Source organism: Balearica regulorum, chromosome 4, assembly GCF_011004875.1.
Source record: "Balearica regulorum gibbericeps isolate bBalReg1 chromosome 4, bBalReg1.pri, whole genome shotgun sequence".
Lineage (NCBI taxonomy): Eukaryota > Metazoa > Chordata > Aves > Gruiformes > Gruidae > Balearica > Balearica regulorum.
The window spans coordinates 53,273,037-53,298,622 of record NC_046187.1 but is presented as its reverse complement, the minus strand read 5'-3'; the positions used below and the strand labels follow the sequence as shown (position 1 = coordinate 53,298,622).

At 37.9% G+C, this 25,586-nt stretch overlaps 1 protein-coding gene across 10 annotated transcripts in view; it reads right to left on the bottom strand.

The window, feature by feature from the left end:
• The window catches only part of FRYL (FRY like transcription coactivator), a 173,987-nt gene that overhangs the window by 139,509 nt on the left and 8,892 nt on the right, over positions 1-25,586 (bottom strand). For 4 of the 10 annotated variants that reach the window (XM_075752193.1, XM_075752194.1, XM_075752196.1 and 1 more), the window contains exon 1: positions 4,858-6,340. In XM_075752193.1, the coding sequence (XP_075608308.1) occupies positions 4,858-5,035 (178 nt within the window). In that variant the 5' untranslated portion in view covers positions 5,036-6,340. Of the gene's footprint in view, positions 1-4,833; positions 6,341-20,125; positions 20,330-25,586 lie in introns of those variants that run through there. The other 6 variants (XM_075752191.1, XM_075752192.1, XM_075752195.1 and 3 more) reach the window with 3 other exon arrangements.

Sequence of the window (25,586 nt, the reverse complement as noted above, 5' to 3'; positions counted from 1 at the left end):
GAAAACAAATAAATTATGTCCTCATAAAATCCATATGAGTAGCTGTTAAGTATGAAGAAAAAGCCCTTCTAGTTTTACCTTTGAGTTGTACCGACATCCACCTTGAAAGAAGCACTAAGTTACAAATACTTTGTCATTCTTTGAGATGAGGTAAAAGTAAGGTTTGGCAAAAAAAAAAAAAAAAAAAAAGGGCGCAAATACTGTAGGGAAAAAAGTATATTAATTGTAAATAAAAAAAAAAAGTATATTAATTGTAAATATTAATTGTAAATTCCTGCATGCTTATTCTTCCGATGAAACCCTGAGACAACTACAGTAAAAGCACATTAGGCATACAGCCAAGTACACAATACAATTTAAGAAAATCAGATCTCAAAAAAAATAGGGCCAAAAATAATATTTGAGATCTCAGTTCTAAGTCATAGCATTTTTTTAACAATTAAATATAACTATAGTCAATTTTCCATATTACTGGTAAAATGAACAAGTCAAAGGTGTACTCCTTCTGCACTTGGGCTTACTTTTAAAAATACTTGCTGGACATTATTTCAGTTCGTTATTGACTCCATCTTAAGCAAATGCCTTACTTAAAAAACATTTATCCAACGGTCATTGCATCTGCTTATAAGAAGTAATAATACAACATATTATCAATGCACTGAAAATGAAGCCCTGTATAGATGTTTATGCTTCCATTTATCTAAAATATTAAAGAGTTTGTTTTCCACAAATCAATATATTTAAAGCAGAGGGTATCCAGAAGGTGACTGCTACTTTTGGTGATGGTAAGACACCTAATGCTGCCCCCGCTACTGACCGAAAAGGCCCTCTCAGTGAGTTGATTCCCCTCACCAATTCATCTCAAAAATACTGCCCCAAAAATATAAGAACATTTTCTGCTGGCTTTGGGAAATGAATCAGCTCAAGAAAAGGCCACACCAGCATCAGACAGGAGATGGGGAAGGGCTGCACAGCTGGGAGCCAGATTGCCCTTTTCACTGGCAGCAAATTGTTAGATCAGCCTGATCCACTTGTAAAACCACACTCAAAAATCCAAACAAAAATCCCCCTTCCCTACCTTCTGTTGCAAAGAGCTTCAAGAGCAGGTTCCAGAGGCCCTTAGGAAATGTTCCTTGTTACTTCTTATGGAAAATATACACAGAACAATTTCCTGGGGCATTACTCAAACAAAACAATGTTATCTGCTGTGATAAGAAAACAGGAGAGAGGGTTAGAGATTTTTATGTACATAGCATTCTGGATCCCAAACAGTATTATGGAGCAGCCTCTGAACGTAAGAGGCAAACAGAGATCGGGGTGGGGGCAAGCCATGGTACTTAGTTGCCAACCAACTCCTCCAGTCTTCTCTAACTGAAACTCAGAACTCTGGTACAGAAACTGACTTTTATTCCAGATTGATGTTGGGCCTCCTGGCCATCCTCTGCTGTACAAGGCTGACCAGAGATGCAACACAGAGCTGAATATGCCCTGCAGAGCTGCTGGTTTTACAGGGACACAGTGCTCATAGGCAGTTTATGTCTATGCAGCCCCTGCTGTTAGCCCCCCGAGGCAATTACAATTCGTATTACTCATTATCACCAAAGAACACATTGCTGTTGGCTGACTTCTGCTCCTCTAGCAGAGGCACTTGAAGGGAAGCAGGTTTAATGTTTGCAAAAGGAGACGTTTTCCATACACAGAAATAATGTGGACACCACGAGCAATAAGCATACTCACAACACTGATAAATTTAACATCTCTTGTGCAGTTATTGCAGATGTGACTTACTGGGTGGGCCATTAAGACCGTTCCACAGCACTACCTATCCTGCATTACAATGCAATTGAAGCGCAGACCTGCAACTGAAGGGCACATTTCACACACCACAGATACAGCTGTTGTTTGCCAGTTTGTAAATAGCAGTCGTGGCGTTCTCCTTTAACACTACAAACAGCAAAAGGGAGAATATGCAATAGTTTATAGATGTGTCTGTATGCATATACATTTATATGTGTTTCTTGGTACATGAAAATACTTTCTCTGGATCTTCCAAACCCATCTTGCGGTGTTTGATTTGGATTGTAGCTTTTTTGAGACAGAAATTTTTAAAACTGAGAACACATTAAGTCTTAAATGCTACAGGAAATTTAAAAGCACTACTTACTAACATCTATTAAGTGTTGTGATGAGTACAATCATATGCAAATACTTCAGCAAGTATGATTTTTTTTTTAGAGTTCTAATAATCTTATAAAAAGATAGTTATGAAAGATTTCTAAAATACACTTGAAACTGTTCTGATGAAAGCTACGTATTTTAAAAGATGTGCCCCACAGCATGTATTTCTATGGTCTTGCTTTCAGCTATAAAACAGTATATACTAATTGAGTTAACGTGCTGAAAGGAGATACTGATAAATGTTTTAATCCTAAAACAAAAAAAAAACAAAACCCAAAACAAAAAACCAAAACCCATTACTTGAATTCCACACAAAATATTTCAGTTAGATATATGCAAACCCAACCAAGTGGTATTATCAAAACAACACTTTTATGCTTTGGATAAAAGCATAAAACCAGGAATAGGTCTGGTTGGTTGTTTTGTATAAGACCTTCTAAAATACTTTTATACTTTAAAATAGTTGTCAGACTCTGTATTTCACCTAAATTCTCATCAATACAAAAACGTTGCTTGAACAGCAACAATAAGGAACAAAAAGGAAAAAGAAAAAAAACAAACACCCACTGTCAAATTCAAACATATCTACAAGACAAGCCACCTTAGCTGTAAAAACTTACCGAGTTCCTGAACAGCTTCATTATATGACATTCGGTGGTGCATTAACACCGCCACATCTGCTGACGTTAAGCAAGTAAGTGTTTACTTTTTTTTTCCCCAAATCATTCTATTGTTTTATTACCTGTTTTGTGGACGTTTGCCTTCTGCAACATACCCAACTGGAAAACACAGTAGTTCTTTTGCTCTATTCCAACAGAGCAGTTCATTCCATTACCAAGGTACAAAAATAGAAATAAGCAGATAATTTAAAGAGGATTCAGCTACTATCTGCTATTGTAAAAGCATGATCCCAGAACAGACTGTAAGTCTGCATTTTGCAAATGATGACATCACACTATTAAGTGATATTAGTCAGGCACTATTGATTTCCACAGAAGTCACTCCTAATAATCACTATTTAGAAGTATTTAATGAGGAAGAAGAATTCACCTTCAACAGTAGGACTGGTGTATTCTATGTTTATTATCCTCATTTACTTGAGCTATCACCAAAACATTGAACAAGGTTAGATGAAGGCATCTGTTTTAACTACAAACTTTAGCCTACAGCACTTTATTTTAACCTGGCACAAAACCAATTCTGTTTGTTCTGAAATCGTAACATTCTAAATGAAATACTATTTAAAAGTGAGAGCTATAAAGAAACCATATTACAGCAGAAAAGCAGAATTGATGAGATATGCCTATGGAGATATTTAAACTGTGCACATCATGGTGATACCCAACTATAAACCTCAGGGCTCTACAGCATTCAGAGTTCAATGAGGACACAAACCTGGCTAAAAGAGCATCACCCTTTGAGATACCATAAGCTTCTGATCAGAGTTTTCAAGCATATAGGCAACAACAGTCTTAGCAGGCCTTCTGTGGGAAGTCTTCAATAATCCATACCATTACAACATTAACTTGTTCTAATTTGTTACACACAGGAACAATTGTTTAACAGAATAGAACTGTCCTTGCTTTCCCCAGGTGCCAATGGTACTCAACCTGACATATTAAAAAAAGTGGTTTATATTACAATCAGAAAGGCTAAGAAAAGTCTAAGGAAACCCCTTTTTCTCACCACCACCACAAACTTAATTCCACAGTTAAGGCTATAAGTTCACCACCCAGTAAGATGGATGTCACCATCTCCTATCTTTGCAGTTCGACACATAAGGGAAAAAGTTCCAGGCCACACTAATTCCTGAAAATAGCCACCAGATAGCAAAGGGTAAAAACTGTGCAGCTGATAGCCATCAGGAACCAAGACCATAAAGGCTCAAGACCTTACTATTTTAGCTGAAGGCAAAAAGTAAAAAAAAAAAAAAAAAAACCAAAAACAAAAAAACCCAACCACTAGATTTTCCATTGCCACCCAGCTGAACTGTCTGAAAAAGGAACATTAACTCATTCTACTTCTTTTTATTAGCCCAATACACTGTAATATTTAGGCAGTAATAGGTAGTTTAAAAAAAAAAAAAAAAAAACACCTTCATACAAGCAAGCCTACCCATGTTCTTAAGTTAAAAATTCTCTATGCAATGTCCATATTTTTACTAGACTAATTTAATTTACATATTCTGTTTATACAAAAAAAATCTGCAATCCTCAAAACACTAAAAAGGAAAGCATAAACATTTCTGAAATGAAAAAACTCTGAAAAGGAAATCCTTCGAAAACTTAGGGGATTTGAAAAACAGGGAGAGAAAAGATGGCACAAAACTTGAACCCTGCACTGCAGTCAGAGCTCTGTGCAGGACACATCCATCTAGACAACTTAGTGCCTAATCAAAGCTACATTAAAACTTAAATAGGGATACTTATCCCAAAAAGGGAAAAAAAGTCACACAGGCATGCAAAGACACATTAGAAATCCTGTAAAATTGCTTTCAAATAGGTCACTAACATATGATAGTGTGAATATGAGAAAACAGTTCTAAAACTAAAGACTATTATCATAGCGACTCTAATAAATACGTTTCATAATTAACTTCACCAATTTAGCAAAATAATCATGATCTGAAGAAAAAGCTTAGTAATTGGTTTTTACCAGGTTGATGACATGGATACATACTGTAATCAGGATGTAAAGCATGTGTCTCCTCGTCCTCATCTATTGTCTGTCCTAATGAACACAGCCTGACACGTCTCATCTTCAGCAGCCTTGGGGAGCTTTCACGGGCAGTACTCCCAACATCCAGAACCACATCTCCAGAAACAACAGTGGGAACAATTTTTTTCAGGAACTCCATTTTTACATGCCCTCTGTGTTCTCAGTATTCACTGAATTCAGCAGTTTAGCTACACGTTACAGAATGTTGCTCCCACATGAACTTCCTTGAGCACTGAGGTAGACTTCGCCTAGTGATGTCACATTGAACCTGGGTGGTGCCAACACCAACACGTCAGCCGCCAGCTGCTCCAAGGGAGATTTTAAAGACGTCTAACTGTACGGACTGATAAGAAAACCAAACAACAACAAGCCTATATATTAACCAATGCATGCTAAACTCTGCGCTTGTGGAAGACACTGTATTTAGCACTGCAACAAATTTAAGCACTAATAAAATGCACAGTGTATTTTCAAATTTCTATTTGATAGAGTTCAATAGCTCTTAATTTTCATGAAGTGCACAGTGTTCATCTGCATTTGAAAGATAATACTTATCATTCAGAAAGTCTATGCACCAGCTTTATAAACAAAGTGTCTAACAGCTCCACAATTTAAACCGTTAGCATTCTCACGTTTTTAACTACTAGCTATGAAAATACTAACATTTATTTAATATTAAGTTCTATTTTGCAGATACTCTGACACTATATTTACCACTTAAAATACTCAAACCACCTTCCAGAAAATGTCAAGTACAGAAATAACCCATCTCGTTTTGTCCAAATGTCCACTTTATCCCTAGGGCTACTTCGCTATACGTGCCTAGTTTAGCTGAGTTTTTTCTTTTTATTTGGGGGAAGTTTAAATGTTGTTCCATATTTAGCTTAAAGAAACCCTTATGAAAGATGCGTTGCATTTGGAGCAGAAAGTTCAGGAGGAAAAAAGAGACATTAGCATAGAAGAATGTTCCTTAATGCTTTTTACATTTGGGAATACGTATCATTGTATGACTGAAAGTATTACTGTATTTACTAGACTTTGAGTGGAGATGCACAGACACACTACTGGGTATTCCAACCTCATTTGCCACCAAAATTGTACACATCGGAGAAATATAATACTAATACTCACTCTGCATGTCTGAGCAGCAGCATGCATGCTTCTGTTATTTTTATGAAAGTAGCTCAGTGGCCCAAGACATTTCTGAATGCATTCAACACAGTTATCCAAGCTAAGTATGAAGTATACCACACTACTATACATTTCTTAAAAGAAGAATCTGAAATTCACTACTGTGTTTAGCTCTTCTTAAAAAAAAAAAAAAAATTTACATATATACACTTTTATATATATATATATGAGAAAGGTAGAGTAAGTAGTTCAGTGCTCAAAAGGGGCTGCTCACCTGGATGAAGCTGTCAGTCCTTTACTGACCAACTCTACTGTCAGACTTCATAAATATTGAATTTAGTTAAGAATGCCACAACTTGAAAAATTTGGTACGATTTCATTAAAGTTGCCACCTAAGACATTTTTCAAGTTCCATACAGACTGAAAACGTGATCTCCTTTTGTATTCAAATCTGCATTAAAATGCCCAAATATTCAAGATAGTCTGTATTTCTCTTTTAAATGAATCCAAAATTCTACACAATTTTTTCCCTGTAAACAAATACAAAATTCTGACTTTATAAAAGACACATTGTTAGAACCTTATTTCCTGCAGTGAAAGATTTGGGAGATCAAGTAAAAAATTGTCCCTATAATGATTTCATTCACAGTATTTTTTCCACTGATACAAAAAAAACTATACAGAATATATTTTCAGAAAAGCATTTTATACATTTCCAGAATAATAAGATACCACAAAAATAATTTGCGATTATAAGAGATCATGAGTCATTACAAATCCAAGCAATCATTTATTCATAATAGCATTATTTTCTACAGAATTTCTTTTTTTGCCCTTGCAATCTTGCCACAAATCTACTTTGCAGTTTCCAGCATTTGGGAACAAAAGAGAAATTCAGACACTTCTGTGAGACTGAGAATGCTTCCAATCATCCACCTGGCAAACTGCAGTTTGCAAAAAAGAGGATAATCAAATATTTCGAGTTGTACCTAACTTAAATGCCCTCTGAAAGGTTCAAACTAGACACCAAGATGCTCTTAACCACGCTATTGGCATTTTATCATGCACATGGGCATTTATCTTTAAACAAAAGATATGAAAACAGGCTACAAAAAGCCTTATTTGATAAACTTCAACACTTTCTTATTCTGGAACCTCTAAATTAAAAAAAAAAAAAAAAGGGAGACTCAAGCTTATACAGAATTATTGTTTGTATTACAGAAAGATATCAAAGGACTTTGTGTGAGTATTCCACTTCTGTTACACTCAAAGGAGGACTCTGTTTTTGCACTGAAGTGCTTGCTGAGGTCATTCAGGCTTCCCCTGTCGCAATTCCACAGCTAGTGATATAAAAAGCAAGAAGATAACATTCGAGCTCCACATCCTTCACAAGCAGGAATCCACACCAGCATGCTTTCCCATCAGAAGGGAACTCAAGCAGATCATGAAACACACAGAGGTACCACATAGAGACCCAGCGAGTGACCAGAGGGTAACAGCGCTTCTCAAGAGGACTGCCCATCTGGGTTAGACCTTTCAGGACACAACAGCAAAGCTGTCTGGCAGGGGCGTGCGGGAAGAGCGGCTGCATGGGAATTGTGTTGAGGCAGGTGAACCTGCTGATACGGGAACATCCTGACAATGAGAAATGCTGAAAAAACAGAACACAATCAATGAAAGAAAGATCCATGTGAGAGAAAACTACTTGCAAGTCCCTTGAGTTCACATGTCTAGAGAAGCTTTAGAATTAGCAGTAACAACTGTAAAAGACAACTATGAAACAGAGAACATCCTGGGAAGTGTAATTTTGGAAGAGAGCCTCGATGCCCTCTAGCCTACCATAAACATGCATTATTTGATGGGTCTCTTTGCAAACAATCATGCATTACAAGCCTTCAGTTTTCTAACAACGTTTTTAAAACTATCCCACCCTGCTCGAGCAAACTCGCCCCCCCCCCCCCCCCCCCCCCAGTCCCACCTGCTGCGGCAGAGAGGACACAAGACTTCCTTTGTATCTAACGTTAAGCTGGCGGTACAGGCCCCGGGTTTTTTGGAGGCCGGGAGGAAGAGCGGTGCCCCTTGGCCTCAGTGGGATCACCGTGCCGATGAGGGAACAAAGAGGGCAGGAAGGGGACCCGGCTCTCCCGCGGCGGGGCAGCGAGGCCCGGAGGGCGGCAGAGGCCTTTGCCTGCAGCGCCCCCAGCCGGCGGCGCCGCCAGCCTGCGCCTTTCCCCCCCGCCCTTCTCTTCCTCCTCTTCCTCCAGCCGCGCCAGGCCCGGCCAGGCCAAGGGGTAACGCTGACCTCCACAGCGGGCTGGTTTTAACCTGGATTCCCTCGTCGGTGCCGCACAGACTGCCCTGCCACATGGAGGAGGGGAACTGCACGTGGCTTCACGGGCTCCTCCAACACCGGAGGAAGTCAACAGTTCAGGGACGCTTTGTTGGCACGGCGGGAACACGTTTTCCAAAACTGTTAGCCATAACTATACTGGCAAAGCAGCCAAGTAGTACAGCCACACTGGCAGAGAAGGCAGCTGGAGACGTCCCTGTGCCAGAAAGGTGGCAGGGTTCACTGCAAACCTTCTGGAGCCAACATACAGATCTCCCCTGAGGCGGCACTGCTATGGTGTGGCACGTCTCCTGTTGGCACACAGAACCCTTGCTTTCTCCCAGCTTCTCAGCAATATGACCATGTTGGTAGGACAAACCAACACAAAAACAAACAAAACAAATGACAAATAAAAAAAAAACAAAACAAAAACCCAACCAAACAACAACAAACAGTCTAACAAACAGAAAACTATCCCTGCTGCTGGGACACTGGTACTGGAGGTTCTGCCAAACCAGTTTCAACAGCAATGACCCAGTAGTGTAGAAGGGTGCAATTCTGCCTTTCGAAAAAGTGAGTGGTCTGGGTTATGCAAAGTGGTGTCTACCTTAGTTCACAGCTCTTCAAGAAATGTTAATATTCCTTGAGCTCAAGGGTTTTAACTAGGCACCCTTGAGCCCGTATCAGACATATGATTAGTGCGCACCAAATAAGCATCATCACTATTTTCTCCAACTTGCTAATTTAAACCTGACATCACTGTTTTAAGTGGGAGTGAATCTACTAAGGTAACAGAACAACTACAATAGCACCCAAGTATTTAGGGAAAGAAAAAACCAACCAACCAAACAACCAAGTACGGGAAGTCTTTCCTTCTTGAATCTCAGAATAGAAAAGCCTAATTTGTAAGAATTTGTCTTATCCCATGAAAACAATCTGCTCTTCCCAAAAATGTGAAAATCAGAGATACATAACTAAACGCAGAATAAAACAGTAGAGTTAGAAATTGAATCCACAGTCCAAGCCTGTAAGTATAAATTAACATACCCTGCATTAAACTCATGAGAGGTACCAGGTACTGGACAGCTACATTACACTTGTGAGCCAATTAGCAGGACACTGGCATAATTTCATACAAAAACCATAGGGGTAGGGAAGACAAACCCCATTTCTTTCTCTGTATACACCACACTAAGTTACAAGCCTTTTTGCTTTAGAACTATAACTTAACATAGGTACATGTTTTGCCTTTTTTTTTTGTTTTGTTTTAAATACAGAAACTAAACAGACAACACAGCCTCAAACAACGCATGTATAGGGAGAAAACAATGTGTCTCATTGTGGAGTCATCTCACCTTTTGGCAGTTTGGACTATAGGCTACCCTTCCTATAATTTAAAATTATACTGTACCAGTTAATTCCCAAGGTACTTAACATTAATGGTTTCCTTGGTCTGGTTCAATTAATGTAATTTCATAGCAAAAAAAGCTAGGACCAGTATAAGCGGGGACAAAGCAATGTACAATTTTGGAATAAAGTATCTCTACATCAGTGTAAACTTGTTGTAACTATTATTTTGCATAAAAAATACTTTAAACCTAAGCCATTTAATCTTTCTATAGTTTGGCTTTATTGTTGATTTTTAATGTAAACATGCAAATAGTTTCAGTTTTCCCCATGCTTTTCTCAAATAAAGTCTAGCTTTCTGTTTGCTGAGAAATGAAATGAAAGTAACAAACAACTGTCAGCTTTTGGTAAAGTTTCCATTTCCTTTCAGTCACTTAAGCTGTATTTGCTCTGCATTGGGGTAGGGTTGGGTTTTTTTGAGTGAGTTGCGGGGCTTTTCCTTTGGAAGGTTGGGGATTTCTGGAGTGGTTTTTTAAGAGCTTGGCTTTGATTATTTAGCATTAGTAGAAGTGAAATACAGGTAGAAATAAAATACTGGTAAAATAAATCAGAAGCTGAACATAAAACACTGTTAGATTCACTGACTGAATGCAATATTATCCCATTTAATAAAAAAGCCCCAAATTTTTTACTTTATGTATTAAGTAATAACTGTTCTTATCTTGAAGTCACATGCAAGAATACAATGCTTTCCTGAAGTCATTAGGAGTTCCTGAGAAGATCAAGGTATTGTCTTATTCTGTAGAATACTCTCACTCAGGATAACAATCTGGGCTTCCTGTCACTAACCTCTTGCTTGTTCCAAGTACTGACTTATCACACAAGATCTTCCAAACCTATGAATTTCTTCCACTGGCAGATTTTCTTCAAATAAGAACTTGCATTTCAAAGCAAATCCCAGAGTAGTACATACTCTGAATCATACCCATTCCCATGCAAGTAGGAATACTGAGAGAAGACATCATTACACAATCCCATAACAGAAGCAGCAGCCAGTTCTTTTCCCTTATAAAAGGATCAAAGTGAATGATGACAAGCATGATGTTGATATTTCTATGCAAAGGACATTTAAAAAAAAAAAAAACCAAAAAAAACCCCAAACAAACAAACCCCAACATTTAAAAGACAAAAATTCTGTGGAACAGCTACCAGTAAGTCAGACCAACAATGGCAACATTGCTATGAAATTGGATCTCTAGGGAACTGAGAGCTGAAAACCTTTACTGAAAGCTTTTTAAAGTGCTTCACAGAAATACAAGGAACAGAGATGCCAACCATTAATGTAGGTTTGCCTATAGAAAAGCCAGAATATAGACAAGAAGTGACAACCAGAGACCAAGCACAGACATACATCTCCAGAATTATAGGAACAGAAGTGGTTCAACATATATTTCTTGAATATTTTGGCTATTTGGTTGATGGCTATTTTCACAGCCATTGTCGCCGTTTCTGTTAGAATTTTCTCTAGTACTACATGAAAGTACACATCTGTAGAAGAATTTCTTCATGTTTGAATGGCCAACTTTTTAAATCATACCCAAAGCATCAAATTTAAATGGCCAGGGAAAGAATCTATAGCTTATTGTTCAAAATAACCTTCATTCCTATCCCAAAAGTGCATACAGCACCAGTTTATCTTGCTTCCCTTACTAAGCGTGACCTACCCTTAGTTTACCGCTTAAAGTTTTATACAAGGAGGGTATGTTTAAAGTGTTACAGACCTGTGAAAACTATCATTATCCTTTTTTCCTTATGACTCCTCTCCATAGCTTCTTTTTTTTTAAAAAAGCAGGCTTACTGAGTTCATAGGACAAGCTCAGTCTCCAATACCAATGAAAATCCTCTGGACATCTAGATTAAATATAAGGCCTGTCTTGGTTTACACAGCATTCATCCACTCTAACCTATTTTAGTTCTCCCTTTGCAAAATGGACAGTTTTTGAAACACGGTCACAGAAAGTTTATCCACACTGCAAAACAGAAAGTAGAAATTAATACTCAACCTAGTAAAAAAACCTGAGTGAGTATATTCACAAGTCCATTCACATGGACTGACATGCTCATGTCTCTACTAATTTAGGTGTACATCCTCTGTGCTCCATTATAAAATTCTGAAACACTATATATAATAGTGTTCTAGTGAAATATATTTGTATCACAAGATTTAAGTTAGATGAGGAACAATGTATTTTTAAATCCAATATATAATCCTCCCATATAAAATTTCATAGTGTGATCTCTTTCTCATAGCAAAACCACAGTGCCAAAGAAGAAGGATGTACAACTCGAGGTGAAGATTCATAGGTTAATATTAAAATTAGTCACAGAATAAATAAGAACTTCATTTTCTTAAGCTACACCTTTGTTCAGGAACGAGGGTAGCTAAATCAAGCTGCTGAACATAAATTATTTCTCACAATAATTCAATATTGCATCAAATGATGCAATATGTGGGACTTAAAAAGATTACTCTTAGCTAGAGCACACAGGTAGTCAAAATAAATGTATCTATTTTCTTAACAGAGTATTATCAGAAAAGAGTTAACATACCACATACGTTTGCCTACAGATATGTTGGGACAATAAAACTTATCTCTTCTCATCTCTTCTATCTCAAAGACAGAAATTATAATCTCTAAAGCATTACAAGATTTTTCTCTAGTGGAAATATATCATCTTAGATCATAAAATAGTAGTAGTTTTCCTCTTTAAATCCCAAATGAAAGACTTCCTTCAGTGTACAGCAACAGCACTCCAATTCTTCTGCAAAATATAGATATGTCTGCCCCTTCTTTTTACTTAAAAACTTGAATAAATTTCCACTTGGTAATCTGAACATAACCAGAAAGAATAAATGCTGCTGCCAGAACTATGTAATTTGGTTTAAATAGAAAACAGCCCTTTCTAGCAGTTCATGCAATAAACGTAGTTGTACTAGGTACTCTGGGCTGAAGTCTTCAACATTTTATGGCTTACAGAAAGATTGGCACCTGCATTAAAGCAAAACAAATTCACTCCTTCTCAGATCAAGATGCCTTCCTTTACCTATTAGGGACACATAATCATGATACTAAATTCAAGGCAATGGAAAAAGTAGGATATTTAAGGAACTTACTTATCAGACAGTACATGATCTGAGTATGATTTATCATAATAATACATCGGATTAATACCAGCTATTAGAGCAAATCTTTTATGTAAATTTTGTAACCCTGAAAGAGGTTTTTCTGTGTGCCAATATAGAATGTTTATGAATATTCTTTCCATTGAACAAGTTTTTTTAATTAACGTTCAACTGCCTCCTGTCTTCAGGAGGAAAAAAAAATAAAATAATAAAAAACGGGAATGCCACCAGACCATTGGATGCAGCAGAGGATGCTCCCAGTGGAGCTCCATGTGAGCTGATGGGAACCCCAGTATTGTAGCTTTAGGACATAAACAGTCATAAAACGTCATTCACATTTAACAGAAAACAGAGCTATCCTTTTAATGCTATAGATGTTCACAAATAGCAGAACTAAAGTATTTTAAGTGACTACACTCATTTCTAAAAGAAAAAAAAGAAAGAAGTCAGGGAATTTGCACTTTTATAATTTCTAGAAAGGAAAGAGAATACATGTAAGTTAGGCTTGTTTGGCAAGGGTTTGGTTTCAGCGCTTTAAGCACAGGAGAGGAAATACTAACTTTCACTGTAAAACGTTGTATGAAATCGTATTTACTCTTCTTATTTGAAAAGCTACAATATACTTGAGATGAAACAGAGGTCCAGCTAAATTAGGTGCTAAATTAAGGTCCAAAAATGTTTCTAGTAAGCAGAGGAGGGGGAAAAAAGTTTAAACCCCAGCAATTTTGGATTATTACCAAATAAGACAACACAGTTGCTAAACACGCTGCTAGAATAAAATAATTCTTAGTACAAAGTCCCTAAGTAAACAAATACATGGGAAGATGAAGGAACCTAAACCAACAATTGTTGAGCCACTCAAGAGAAAGCTTCCATTTTTATCCTATATGGAACATTCATGTACTTATGCACACCCATGCAGGTTTGCTTGTTAAATTAGTTGTATTATCACAGTAAAGCTTATAAAATTGCAGAGAGGGAAACAAGAGCACCATAATTTTTTTTAAAAGGCAGAAACAATACATGGCACACTAACTGCAGCTTCAGAAGTTCGGTGAACAGACTTTCCTTAAAAGACAGCAATCAGGGCAAAGGTGCTGCTCCTTCACACTGGCTCCATTGCTCAGGGATTCTAGCAGTGACCTGGAGGCAACAGAACAGCTCAAAGAGCACCTTGATACATTAGTTCTTCCCGAGTACCACAAATTGATATTTATCTATAGAACAGACACATCATGAATGATAACTTGAAAAATACAGATTAAGACAAAATAATGTTAGCATACATTTAACTAACATATCATCAGATTAAAAAGGATTTTTCCTATTTCTAACACCAGATTAGCATGCATTGTGAAGGAAATTAAGAAAAAAATCCTTATTTGTATTTGGAAGAGAGTTGCTGTATTACACCTATCTGAAGGAGATGTTAAACCTGCTCCTATCAGGAGCAACAAGAAAAAAAAAACCTGCCTTGGAAGAACAGAAAGAGACAACCATTGAAATTTAAGGATATAGCTGAACATGATCACTCAGGAAGGAAAGGATTCCTTTTCATAAAGAAAATATTCCTTTAAATAAAGAAAAATTGACACTGATTAGAATAGAAAGACTAAAAGACTACCTGTATTCCTTCCTCATTTTTTAACAGACTAATAATAATAGACTTCTAATTGTTATTGTGAAAGACAGAAGAATTCTTTTGCAAAAAAGTTTCAGAGGCTGGAATTACTTCCTCCTTAAGGAAGATACCACAAAACAAACTTTACTGCTTTCCACTTATTAACTAATTTTCAAAAGCATCCATTCTATTCAAGTTAATGTGCATTAAACAGGAAGAAAAAAATTCTCTAAAGAGAATGTAACTGTGGTGGGTTGACCCTGGCTGAGGGCCAGGTGCCCACCAGAGCCGCTCTATCACTCCCCTCGTTCACTAGACAGGGGAGAAAGAGTATATCGAAAAGCTTGTGGGTCGATATAAGGACAGGGAGAGATCACTCACTGATTATCGTCACAAGCAAAACAGACTGAACTTAGAGAGGGAATTCATCTAATTTATTACCAAGGAAAACAAGAGTAGAGGAATGAGAAAGAAAACCAAATCTTAAAACACCTCCCCCCACCCCTCCCATCTTCCCGGGCTCAACTTCACTCCCGGCTTCAACCTCCGCCCCCCCTCAGCGGCACAGGGGGACGGGGAGTGGGGGTTACGGTCAGTTCATCACACGGTGTCTCTGCCGCTTCTTCATCCTCGGGGGAGGGCTCCTCTCATCGTTCCCCTGCTCCAGCACGGAGTCCCTCCCACGGGAGACAGTCCTTCACGAACTGCTCCAACGTGAGTCTCCTCCACGGGGTGCAGACCTTCAGGAGCAAACTGCTCCAGTGTGGGGTCCCCCACGGGGTCACAAGTCCTGCCAGCAAACCTGCTCTGGCGTGGGCTCCTCTCTCCATGGATCCACAGGTCCTGCCAGGAGCTTGCTCCAGCCTGGGCTTCCCACGGGGCCACAGCCTCCTTCAGGTGTCTCCACCTGCTCTGGTGTGGGGTCCTCCACGGGCTGCAGGTGGAATCTCTACACCCCCTCATCCTCCCTCCATGGGCTGCAGGGGGACAGCCTGCCTCACCATGGTCTTCACCATGGGCTGCAGGGGGATCTCTGCTCCGGCGCCTGGAGCACCTCCTCCCCCTCCTTCTGCACTGACCTTGGTGTCTGCAGAGTTTCTTACATCTTCTCACTCCTCTCTCTGGCTGCAAAAGCTCTTATTTTTTTTCCCCTTCTTAAATATGTTATCACAGAGGCGCTGATTGGCTTGGCCTTGGCCAGCGGCGGGTCCATCTTGGAGCCGGCTGGCATTGGCTCTATCAGACACAGGGGAAGCTTCTAGCAGCTTCTCACAGAAGCCACCCCTGTAGCCCCCCCACTACCAAAACCTTGCCATGCAAACCCAACACAGTAACATACACATTTTTAACAGACACAGCTCAGCTATATCATACTGTAAGTATGATTGTTTCAAGCCATCTTCAAATGGAAATACAGAGGTGTCAAGACTCATTTTGTCCACACTACAATTATCCTTCATCATTCACACAGAAGAGCCAATGAAACACAGTTAAAATTAAGCATATTAGTTAAGCAGACCACAAAGAGAGTCCCTTTCTTCACACTACCTTGTTACTCCTTCTTTGACTCTGCTGTACATTTCAGCCCAAATCCTTATATCCTCTAAGATACTCCTCAAATCAAAGGATTGGGGACTTTTTGTTGTCGTTACTGTATTGTCCGAATCAGAAATGAGTCTTGCTGCACTTCATAAGCTATTTCTGAGCCAGAGATACTTACTGAGGAGCCAAGGAGGACAGCAGAAGTGAGAACTTTGCGATCAGTGGTGCAGTGCAGGTGCAGCGTGCCCCGGGCCAAGCGAGGCAGGACGCGTTAAGCCGTGCTGGACAAAAGCACAAGGGACAGGAACTTGCAGAGAGTTTCCACAGGAAAGCTCTGCAACTATCTAGGAGGTATCAGAAGTAGCTACATCACTTGTGCTTTACCCAAACCTCTGAAAAAACGTCTATCATTGTCTCCCTGTCTTTGAAGTAGTGCTTATTTTGTATAAAGACATACAGCGTTTTCATCAGCTATTAGCCAAGGACTAAGCATTTTCCAGTTCCCTAAAGACTTCTGGTTTCCATTCCATTATATATCAGAGATTTAAAGTGTAATACAGATTCTATAGTGTAACTTATGCAGTTACTCTACACCTTGATAAAGGTGCTGCAGTTTCTTTTAAATTAACAGCTCTCCAAGTGAATTCTTTTCAAGCAAATAGTTGCTGGCTGCACATGGAGAACAGCAGCATCTCACAACCAATAGTAAAATAGTTGTCTAAAAACAGTGTTAAAAATGAGATTTTGAGATACATATGCATACAGATAGCTGTGTATAAATAAATTTCAGAGCTGTAATAATGCAAAGTTAACTAAGATCAAAATTAGTTAGCAGGTAAGAGTTTCTTTCTCCACCATCTTCTTGAAAATGCATAAGCAGATTTCTAAAAAAAATCCACAACAGGTCAAGGCCCTTTAAAGGCCAAATGTATTGCATTTTAGGTGTTAAAGAACACCACTGATGGTGCCTTGTATATTATGTTCAATATACAAGTAGATTACATTAAAATGAACATATAGTCATAAAGAAATCTTAATCAAACTAAAAATTGTAATTCATGATAAAGATACATAGCTGTTCTCCATGACAGAAAATAAGTTCAAAAAGTTTTACAAGACGTTGAAAACAGGAATTTTATGAAAGTTGGATGTTATTAAAAAAAAAAAAAACAACCACAACCCATACCAAAAAACCCCAACCAAACAACCCCACAACACCCACAAACAAACACAACCTTCTAGATACGAGCAGCACAAAACATCCCCAGAATCCTGGGGAAGAGAATCCTACTAGACAGGTTCATCAGTTTTTCCCCCCCTTAGTCTGACACACACAGAGAGCTTTCCTACTCCACAGATTAAGCAGCTCTTCTACATCCCTATTAGCATTTTCATCTTCTGTTTTCTGGCAGATGTGTCTCAGGTGTTCCACATTATTTGAACAACATGAGGCATCAAGCATGAGGCATTCTGCAAGTCATTTGTCACTGCAAGCAAGCACAGTCTACAAAGCTCTTCAGCAGAGGCATACCTCTGGTCAGGCAGCACAGTGAGAACTAATGTTCAAATGAAGCAGGAGGGGGAAAAAGAAACACACAAAAAACCGTATTAAAAGTTGGTGAAGCCCACTGAGCTATACAAAATACAAAACACACCTTAATAGAAACTTTCTCATAAAAAAAGAACTTAAATGTTTCCATTTATTTCCCCAATATCCATCTTATAATTCATATACACACAGCTAATGAAACTGCTGAGCAGGGTAGTGAGTAGCAAGTACTGCTTTAATCCTAAATTATTACTTAAGGAGAAGGGAAAAAAAAACACCCAACCAAACCTTTTATTTTATTTTCCTTTATTTTTTTAATTATGCTGGGAAAAAATACTTAACCAAACTTTAATGCTACCCCTGCAAAAACACTTGTAATATATGAACAGGTATATTAATTGTTCTGAATACTGTTTAGCAATTGCATTTACAGACAGAAATAGGCTTGTCAACATAACTGATGTTCCAGACAATTTTTCAGAGAGGTCATGTAGTCTGCACCATGAGAGCTTTTCAAGACCTGACTGGATACAGCCCTGAGCAACCAGGTCTGCTGATCAGGGAACTAATTCCAGGGAATAAATTAGTAACACAGACTAAGGCAGCTGGCACATTTTTCCAGCTATGTATTATTTTTCCTTCTCACACATATTTTTAGAGGAAAGCACTTGAGATAAGTCTCTGTATTCTCTGACAGGAAAATACACCCTGACAGATGACTTGTCTTTACCTTTTGCTGAAGTGGGGGGGGGGGGGGAAATCTGTGTTTAATTTCCCACACACAACACAATAGATTTTTAATGCTGAAGACAGACAACAGATACAAAAGCTAAGGAACCAATGCAAAGGATATTTTTTAAAACCTACTACCTGATTGTTTTTTAAACATCTAGCAGTAAGTATAGAATGTACAATAATTACTGAGAAGTATTCCAAAAACTAGATCAGCACTGAACAGCCTTTTTTCCAATGAGGAAAACCTACAGAATTCAACCTTGAACACTTTTGTGTTTGTCACTGGAGCATGTTTTCTATATAAACATATAGAAATGTAGAAAAATACATAATCATTAAAACTTTTTAAAGTGAGGTAAAACTAGAGTTGTCCAAAGCGTGGTAAGCACCCGCAAGAGAACAACTTACAGTAAAAAATTATGTCAATGTCCTCAAACCCACTGCCTCCATTTTTCTGTTTCATTTAAAAGATTGATCTGGGGTTCCTACTCTAATATTGAAAAATGTATTTGCCATCCTTGAGCAACAAAGATATACATGTTCAAGTTAAACTTCTAAAGCAAGAAATTTATCATCTTTTGAGAGAAAAAAAATACACAGACCAAACAAAAAATAATTATGGTATAAAATTCTAACAAGAGACAGTGAAGCAAGTTCTGTAACTAAAAATGAAAGCCAGTGACAGAGGCAAACAACAGGGATATGATACACTGGAAGAAAATTATGATACATTCAAATTCTATTTTATTGTATACTTCTCCTGTAAAGAATACATAAGACAATAAAGAAAAGTGAGACCTACACTAAAAATATTATAGAATATGTAATATTCTAATTATTGATAATTAGTTAATAATAGAACATATAATATCCTATTACATTCTATGAAGTAATATTATAGAACATATAATTATTATAGAATGCCTTGAATACGAAAGTCCATGGCAAATACCATAGAAACAACTGCACTTCAATATTTTCCTCCAGTCATGCCAATATAGTCTCTGTTCTCAAAGGCCAAAAGTAAGTAGCCTACCAGTTTTACTACTTGACTAGAGTATTTGACTACGTTGCATTCTTTTTGAAGGACAGTTTAGATACTGGATTAGTTAGATCTATCCGTATATCCATTTCAGCTCAGAAATGCTTTATCCAAAAGAACTGTCTTGTGCTTGACAGCAATATGAATCTACTACTGATAAAATCCTTACATGAAAAGCAAGCAGTAAAAAGCGTCTATATAAGGAATTGTGACTGCCTTTACTAATTACCTGCATTTCCTGGCTTCATCCACAAGAGGACAGAGCTAAGACACCTGGCCACACATTGTAAGGGAGGACTATCAGCACCAAGAAAACTAATTTGCATTGAGCACAGAAGTTTGTGAAAGAAAACTTGAGAGAATTACTTAATATACAGAAATTATGTAATTACTAAATGTACAATTTGAGGACTACTATATATACTATAATATACAGGAACTACATGTGGCTTAGGAAGTCCCTGAGCAGCAGATAACTGGAAAACGGGAGGCTGCTTGCCCTGTTCTTAACCTCTTCCTTAGACATTCACTTTTGGCCACAATCAGTTACTATACTGTGTTAAATCAAATGTTCTTATGTGATTTAACACAGTGCAGACATCCTTCTATTCAGATAAGTGATATGTCAAGTAGTAGTTCAAAGTGTATTAACAGTAAAACATAACTAACAAAGACCTAAGCAAAAAGGGGGGGGGGAAGATTAGATGCATGAAAATTTATTTATGACATACTTGTGAAAAAGGTCTTACCACTTAGAAGCCATTGTTAAGCACCGACGAAAGCTGCTAGCATATCACACTTAAGATGGATCCATCAAGACATTTCCCTCGCCCGAGTCCAACGTATGCTTAGAGATGTGAGAGTAGACAAAGATGTAAACAGCTACAAGTTGGCTGGTATGTAGCCAAATATTGAAGAAAAGTCTCCAAACACGACAAATGAAGTATAGAACACTGAAAAGAAAATGAGAAAAACCATAGTGAAATCTTAGGCACTTACTCAATGGAGATGTCAACATTTTCCAAAAGCTTTAGAACTCTGATTTTATTTTTTTTCATTGAGAAGTCATAAATGATAAAAATCTGTTACATGTGTCTTCAGAATTGCTGCTCTGCTCAAAAGCTAGTGATTCTTAATGATTTTTCCCCATGAAAAAAAGAGAAAAATTAAAATTGACACCAAAATAAAATCTAGCTTCCCACACAGCATATTTTGTGTACATCCATTCTTTATGTAGTTTTAGTTGTACTTTAATTACAAACATACTTTATTAATCATATCTACAATCACTCTCAAATGCAAGTCATTCTGAATCAAATTTTTCATATTAGTGATTTTATTTCTTTTCTGATTTTTGTTGATATTTTTTCCCTTGCTTGGTTAGCACGAGGATGTGGTCAGAAAAAGAAACAAACAATACTTCAGCTGGGTCTCCCTAACAAAAGCCTTAAGAATTTCTGGAGATTCCTTCCCAACTGAAGTTTGTATGCAACTTCGCATACTTGTCAAAACTTGCCTAAGCGGCAGAGTTTGGTTTTGCTCTTTTACACCACCAAACTACAGCAAAAGCACTTTAGTATTTTTAATTTTACCCTGGAGGCAGATCAAGCACTTTTACCTGCTTTTAACAACTCAAGTCTCAACATGCAGGGGCAATCCACTGCTCCTGATCATTTAGTTTGTATGGGGTGGAATTTTTTTTCCCCCCCCTAAAGTCTTAGCCTGAAAAATTGCAGGTATGTAAGACCACCTGTACACCCAATATGACTTTATCAGTGCTCTGATGCAACACGAATGTACTAGTTTCCTTTAGGGATGTGTGAACCATTCAATCATCATCAATTCTTTTATGTACGGTTTGTTCTACTTCTTAATTAGTGTTTCCAAAAATACAAGAGAGACCCACATAATAAGTGCAATCTAAAGGTAAAAAGCTACATCCTGAAGATTTAAAGATCTAAAAGAAAGTTTAAAAGTGGGACTTCAAGACAATCAGGAAAATTAGGTAAGCTTTTGCAAATAGGAAGGAAGCTGATGTTTATATATAAATTGGGAACATACTACATAATTCCTTGAAAAAGCAAGTCAAGTTTCTTAAAGATTTGACCAGTTATAAAGGGAAGAGTTTAAAAAAGACAGATAAACTTCTAACTCTGAATTTTACTGCTAAACTGCAACTCTAAATAATGTCAATTGCTTTCTGTAGTTTGTGCATGTGACAGTACAGTGCATCAAATCAACATCACTTTTTGCTCTTTAGACAATTAGGGCAAGCAAACACTGTTTTCTACGCAGCAGAAATTATGGCCTTTCACTCTGTCTACGTGAATAAACTGCACTGTTCGCTGTTCTCTCTTCTTTTTTCCCCTTTCTTAGAAAAGAGAAGAAGTAGTTTAAAATCAACTCCTGCAAAACCTTACATCCACTCCAGTTTGGAAGCAAGTGGGTCAGCTGTCCTTTTAACTCCTCCCCAACTACACCCACTGTGAACAGCACTAAGGAAATCTATGGAGAGTAATATGGCATGGCATTGAATTGAAAGAATACCCAGACAGAAATCCACCTTGGCATATACTGATATTTTAGCTCACTTTCTCAAGCAAAACATATATTCACATATGCATAACATACTCTGTTTAGAGGCTTCCCTTCTCACTGTGTCCAGAGCAAGCACATACAGACCCAGTCTGTACTTCTCACTAATCCCCACACCAACACACTACCCAACAGCCCAGCTGCTTAATGGAGAAAATAAAGTTAAGGTGAAAACTAACTTGACTGCCCAAGCTTTAGGACAATATACTGATGCTTCAGTTCAGCTGACAGAGTGTTTGGAAAGAGCCCAGAGGGTTGGAGGCACAGGAAAACTCATTTGAGATGTTCAAGTTTTTTAGTGGTACATACTGAGCAATAACAAACTTCAAATTGCAGCTGCTGTCCAGAATTTCAAGTACAACTGGAATTGTATTTGAATACAACCTAAGGTATCCTAGAGAATCAATCTGATCAGATTAAGTCTGACTACAGAGGAAGAAAAAAAAGTAGTAGTAAAGGTAGCAAGCAGTAAGGTCAAAAGTCTCCAATGGATGAAAATAAAGCTTACATTAACTACAGCATATTGCTAGAGGGAAGTTCATTAGGTTTCATTGCCTAACTGCAGCTTACAAGTTGAAGTTATAATGTAACTATACTTTATCAGATTTGAAGTCAAAGGTATCACACAGCAGGAAGAGGTTCAGTGTTTGGGGTTCACCCCTATGAAAGATTAAAAAAACCTAAGCAGCAGAACATGACAAAACTCATAATAAAATTCAAAGTACAAGAGGTTAGCTATCATAAGGTTTAAAAAGATAATTCAAAGGACACTGCTGCTACCTCTAAGTTTTCATACCTAAAAAAAATTCAGAACTTGTCTAACATCCTAAATTGGAAAACACAGCTAAAAATCCAGCAAATCTCAAACCTGTCCATGTAACAGCATACATAACTTAATAGGTGAACTTTTTTGGTGGAGGTGTTTAAAGGAGAATTTTCATCTCTGTTATTTTCAAGTTGAGGTATTATATAGCAACTATTCTGTGAATAATGTTGGCTGCTATGCAAGACTGAGCTCAACTTTACCTTTTGAGCAGCAAGTAGATGCTCCAATACATCACACTTTTTGCCATTGCTAAGTGTAGGAGAGGTGGTACAGGAAACCACTTCCAAAAACTTCAAGGAAGGGGATTAAAACTAATGCTGCAGGAAATCAAAGTCTTAGTACTTGCATTTAAGAAGTTATGTACACCACACTAAATTAGGACCTTTTTTATAATTACTGGCCCAAAAGACTTAATGGGATGATACTTCAGAAGAAAGAAAGAAATACTAATAGTTTTAACCAACTGCTAGAAGTAGTTTTCCATGCTATAAACTCTATGCAGGCTTCAATACATGTTTGCTTTACAGAGGCAGAAAAAAGGGAAAGATTAATTATATTAGTTTTCAAGACATCATTTTAAAAATGACAACAAAGACTTAGTAATAAACCAGTTTAGGGGCAAACACTTACAGAATGGTCACTCAAACATGTGGCTGGCCTGTACTTTTGGCATTTCTAGAGCTTGGCTGAGTAACTTGCTGTCACAAGCACTCCTAACGTAACACACTATCCCTTATGAACTCTGGTCCTCTGTCACTGTCCCCCTCGTCCCCTCCCCAAGGGGATGGCAGATGCAGTAAGAGCACATACAATGGAGAAGTGTGTCAGGCCACAGGGCAAGGTAAAGCCAGGCTTTAGCCCAAGGCTCACTCACAACTTACACCACCCTTCATGCAAGGGGTGAAAGGAAAAAAACCCACCCAAACGTGATAACAATAACCCAGATTTATTATACAACATACTGACCACATATCAGACTTTCCTGTTACAGGCCAATTAGGCAATTTTTCCACTACAGCACTAGGGGATGCTACCAGCAGGCTGAGAGATTTTCAGGGGCTGCCCAGTTCTGCCCTTCTCCCAACCTTATCTTCAGCAATAGTCTGCACAACTAGACTGTACCTAGCTTACTGCTTGCTTTCCTCCCAAAGAGATATAAGCAGGTGTACCAGAAATAAAAAAAAAAAAGTTTGAGAGCACATGAATATTATAGAAGTCGTTTCTAAGCTAACTACACCATAAGACTGCATTTTATAATAATGAAAAGGGGGAGTGAAGCTTTCCAGATTGCCAATATCCAGATCTGCCCCCTTTCTTTACTGAAGCTTAGCACTCTTTGTCTTACCTGAAGATTTTTAACAACAATTTGGTTCTTTCGCTCCTGACAAAAATTTTAGGTATATTAATTTAACAAATATAGAACAACAATATTCAACACCACAAACTAAAAATGGTTATATGATTGCATGTTACTAAATGCTGTCAAGAACACGGTGGTCATACAGTACTTTCCCAGTTCACCAACCACCTCCTTACTGAAACACAGCCCTTTTTTCACTCCACAATCCACACCACCAGTGAGGCTGGGTGACTAACGATCAATTAACTGTGGGCAAGCACAAAAGCCATAAACAGGAGACAAGCAGGGTTCCCCAATGCAAAAAAGCAAGTCTTTGGGGGGCTTGGAGATGTATGGGGGGAGGAGAGGGAAGAAATTCATTAAACACAGATATAGCAACTGGAAGATGCATAGATCATAGGCAAGACATTGAGATAGGCTCAGCTTCTATGCAACTGATGGGGAAATGAGGTAATGCTCACGAGGCAGGATCAAGATCACCTAAGAGGAATCATGGGAAAAGAAAAAGATGCATATCTCAGTCATGCCAAAACTTTGGAATATAGCCAAACATCTGCACCTGAGAACTACCTTTGTTATACTGGTTCAACACTTTCTCTTCATAAGAATTATAAATAGCTCTCCACTTACAAACTGATGAACTTCAACTGAAAAGACTCCCATACAATCCCCGTTTGCAGTTGAGAAGGATTTGCAAGATAAACTTCAGAGGAGGGCTTGATGCCAAATGTGTAATAACTTGACCATGATAACTCAAATTTAAAAATGTGTATTTGCATTCTCCCTTTTCCTGCTAACTAAGGACAGGACTGAGAAAGTACATGAACCACAAATCATGTCCGTTGGGCCAGTGCCAAAAAGACTGCCTGTTCTTTAAATTTTGATTATAACTTTTTATCTTTTGCAATTTCATTTCAGAGTATCAGAAATATGCCAAAACTCAAACGCTGTTTTTTATCAGAGCATAGCGGATATTCCCATCTACACATAAGACCTTTCAAGTCTCTCAGATTAGCCTCTTCATAAAAATTGCCTTTACTAGTGCCACAGCCCAAGGAACCCACTGCTTTCAGAAACCACAGTGATGCAAGACTTGCTCAGTTACACCTTCCTTTGGTGCTGGTGCTCTCTCTCACCTTTACCCTTGCTATTTTCTGATTATTGATTTAGAAGAGTGTTTCCTCAGCTGTAGTACAGAACCAATGATTTTATTTTGGGCCCCAAAAAAGTGACCTTAGTTATTTTCTATTATACAAACTATAAGCTGGGACTAGCTATCCAAGAGAAAGTATTTCTGTGCTACTTTTCAAGAAACTGCAAAATAAGAGAGCATCCAATTCGCAAGTGATCTGTGGAGAACCAAGAAAATTGTAGCTCTTCTTCTGTTAGCATCAGAGACTATAAGTAATCCATATATTAAGACTACTTC